Below are 3,763 nucleotides of genomic sequence, written 5' to 3' on the forward strand. Positions count from 1 at the left end.
CCCTCGCTTTTGCAAAATCCTGCAAAGGTGAGAAACGCGGTCGAGGAGCACTGGCCAGCGAGTTGGCGATCGCTGTACTTCATGGTCTTGTTTATGTGCCATGGCTCTCTTCACACCGCCTAGCTCTGCGGGCGGGCCCCTCCACCCTTCACGTACGGATCATGTAGTCCCCACAATCGCTGTCGTGCGATCCCTAAAGAACAGAAAAACACCTGCCAAGCTTAAATTCGTGAGCCGGTGTGTGTGCCAGTCCGCGCCAGTCCGCGCCCTTGTCGTGCCAGTGTGCTGTGAGAGAGGCAGGTATTTTAAGAATTCTCTCTTTACCAAAGAAGGCGTGACTTCGGCCTTGGGCAGCCGCCGTCAGCAAGGCCGAAGACGATGCCCGCCTCCGACACCGCCGTCGACCTCAACCTCTCCGACTTCCCTGCCGGAGTCGGGCTTGAGGTCATCGCACGGGCGGTGGTGAACGTGCATCGCGCTGCTGGTGCCGGCTGGACGGAGGTTGGCTGGGGCGTGCTCGTCTGGGCCGCAGACCTGGACGGCTGCCAGTACTTCAAGCTCCACACGCCGGGCGGCAAGATGCTGCTCAACGAGGAGATTCACGAGGACTTTGCGAGCACGTACAAGGCCGGCCGAACCATAAACGGCACCCACGCCGTCCACACGTGCGAGCTCGGCGCCGCCGGCGTGTACGCGCTCACATTCAGCGCCGAGTCGGAGGGCGCTGCGTTTGCGCGCAAGGTGTCGGCGATGGCCCCGCGGCCTACGCCCAAGACTGGCGGCGGCGGCGGCCGCTGGCGCCTTGGCGGCGGGCGCAGGCGCGACGGCGCTCACGCTCCCACACCTGCGGTCAGCAGCCTCGCAATCGGCTCGCCGACAAACGTGAAGCACGAGGCTCACGTGGGGTGGGACGCGGAGAGGGGCTTCGAGGTCCGCAACCTGCCAGACGAGTGGAAGGCGCTGCTCAAGTCGGCCGGCGTCCGGCGGCGCGACCTCGAGGACCAGCAGACGGCACGGAAAATCGTCGACGCTATCTCGCATGGGATGACAAAGGAGGATCTGGCCGCGATGCCGCCCCTGCCGGGCGTCACGGACCGCCAGGCCGCTCCCCCTCCCTTACCCTCGCCAACACCCTCTGCCAAGCCAACCAAGCCTCCCCCGCCGCCGCCGCGTCCGACCCCGCCCCCCTCGCGGCCGCCCCCGCCGCCTGCGCCGGCGCCGACGACGGCCTGCAGAAAACCGAGCGGACTGACGCCGCAAGCGGCCGACCTGCCCAGAGCGCAACCGCCGCCGCTTCGGCCGCCGCCGACGATACCGCCGCGGCCCGCCGCCCCGACACCGCCGCCGCCACCGCCGCCGCCACCGCCCGCCGCCCCGCCGCCGCTCCCGCCCGCTGCCGTCCCGCCGCCGCTACCGCCCGCCGCCGCTCCGCCGCCGCTACCGCCCGCCGCCGCCCCGCCACCGATCCCGCCCACCGCCCCGCCGCCGCTTCCACCCGCCGCTCCGCCGCCTCCGCCGCTGCCACGGGTGCACAGGGCTCCGATGGATGGCGAGGGGAGCGGCGCGCCGCCAGCCGCGAACGAGCGGGCGCCGCAACCTCCGTCGGCCTCCCGCGAGTCGCTGCTGGGCGAGATTGCGGCGGGCGGCTTCCAGCTGCGCAAGGTGGGCGAGCCGGCCGCCGGGCATGCCGCTCGCGACCCGCCCGCGCACGCGCCCACCAGCCTCGTCGGAGCCCTCGGCGCGGCACTCGCGGCAAGGCGCTTCGCGGCGGCGCACGGAAGCGACTCCGAGTCGGACGAGTCGGGCGACGACTGGGACTGAAAGCACTTTCGAGGGGGCGGCGGCCCCGCGGTTGGGGCTGGCTGGTTTCATGCTTGCTCTAGCCGGAGAGGGGGGGGGGGGGGGGCTATCCGTATTGGAGGACGAGCGAGTCAAATCAGGACCTCCGTTTCTTTGCCCAGGGGGCAATCTAAAACTCTTTGGTTGACTCTTTCCTCGAGGAAGCCGTCGCCCGCGCCTTGTGTCGTGTGAATCGCGTGCTCTTCCGTAAAATTCTATATTAGGAAATTTCTTTTTCACGCGGCCGATACGCGAGCTGCACGAGCCATTCCGCGACCTCGACGTGGCCCTCGCGCCGGGAGAGCGCTTCGACGAGCTTCGGGAGGCTCACAAACGCCTCCGCGCCCTTCGCGACGAGGTCGGCAAGACGTGGCGCGAGTGGGACGGGCGCACGCTATACCAAGACGTCGTCGGGCCCTTCCAGGAGACCAAGGCGGTGCGACGGCGCCGCTACCACCCGCCCAAGCTTACGCCGGCGGCGGAGCTGCTGCCTCTTCCGGAGTTCTCGTCTACCAGCGAGTTCTTACAGCAGGCGCAGCGGCGGTACACCGTCGGCGTACACCATCGCAACTGGCTCGCCCTCGCCGAAGCCTTCGTCAGCGAGGCATCCCGGCGGGGCGGCCGCTACAAGACTGGCAGGTGCAAGAACCACAAGTGCTGGCGCGAGGCGATTCGGTTCGTCGCAGTCAGCCAGGAGGGGGCTGGCGCCTTCCTGAATGCGATCCCCATGCGGGATGATATGAAGATGGAGACGTGGGCGATGCGCATTACAGTTCAGCGCCGCCTCGGCCTCCCGCTCGATGTTGCCTGCCAGGCGGTGGAGGCGGGCAAGAAGGCGCCAAACGGCAAGCCGCAAGGGCCGAACTGAGGCGCCCGAGGGGACCCCGCAATTCCCTTCCCCCTCGGAGGGGGCCGGACGAGGCGTACCCCGAGGGCCCCACTCTTTCCTTCGCATAGCGGCCACTCTTCGGATCGCTGGTCGAGCGCCCGGGGGATGCCCCGCGCGCCTGACCCAGGCGCGAGAAACGAATCTGCGAGGCGTGGCCGCTCATGCGACCCGATGGGGAGGAACGGGGCGAGCCCCCTCCAACCCACCCGCGCTAGGTCTCGGGTTTGACGCATGGGGTCACTCCCGCGAAACCCGTGAACTGGCCGGGGCAGTCGGAGAAGGGGCAACTCCGTGCACTGACGGTCGGCCGCCAGAAAACACGCCTGCGTGGATCGCGTCACACCAATCCTCGCTACCCAACCAACGCGGCCAAAGGATATCCACCTCGAGAGAACCAGCCAAGCAAAAATTAAATACACCTTTCTTCGCTGGCGAGGTACTTCCAGCCTGCTGTGGGAACAGCTGACGCAGTCTCGCCGAGGCTCTCGGGTTGACTCGGCCAGACAAACCCCGAGAGGCGTGGGAGTACCTCGCCAGCTTTCTTCGTGGGTTTCTACTTTCTAGCAACGCACTCCTGGCCACTGGCGATGTTCATCCTCGCCTCCTCGCTCCTGGCCACCTGGACGGAGCTCTCGGCCAACGGCAGCTGGCCCACGCCGCGCCACGGCCACTCGGCCGTCTTTTGCCCGCGGCGGGGCTGGATGCTGCTCTTCGGCGGCAATGCGTTCGACCCGACCAACCAGCTCTTCCGGTTCGACGTGGCGCGCTCCGAGTGGGCGCAGCTCAAGCTGGCCGGTCCGCCGAGCAAGCGCGAGGGCCACACCGCCACCCTCACCGCCGACGGCCGAATGGTCGTGTTTGGCGGCTACAGCGGTAAGTTCCTGAGCGACGTGTGGGAGCTGGCTGAGGCTCCGACGGCGGTCGCGGAGGACGGCGTCGCGGCCGCGGACGACGACGCGGCGGCGGCCGCGAATGCCTCCGCGGTTCGGCTGGCGTGGCGGCGGGTCGAGACGTCTGGCGAGGCGCCGTGCGGCC

The 3,763-nt window shown here is 68.8% G+C and overlaps 1 protein-coding gene across 1 annotated transcript; it reads left to right on the forward strand.

Annotated features, from left to right (window-relative positions):
- Positions 1 to 415: 415 nt before the first annotated feature.
- Positions 416 to 1,994, forward strand: EMIHUDRAFT_441886 (hypothetical protein; the record flags this gene model as incomplete). Its single annotated transcript, XM_005784958.1, has 2 exons — positions 416 to 1,367; positions 1,839 to 1,994. Coding segments are annotated over exons 1-2 (942 nt in total), but the record flags the coding sequence as incomplete, so codon positions are not given.
- Between the last annotated feature and the right edge of the window lie 1,769 nt (positions 1,995 to 3,763).

This window comes from Emiliania huxleyi, assembly GCF_000372725.1.
Source record: "Emiliania huxleyi CCMP1516 chromosome Unknown EMIHUscaffold_166, whole genome shotgun sequence".
In the NCBI taxonomy this organism is placed as follows: Eukaryota; Haptophyta; order Isochrysidales; family Noelaerhabdaceae; genus Emiliania; species Emiliania huxleyi.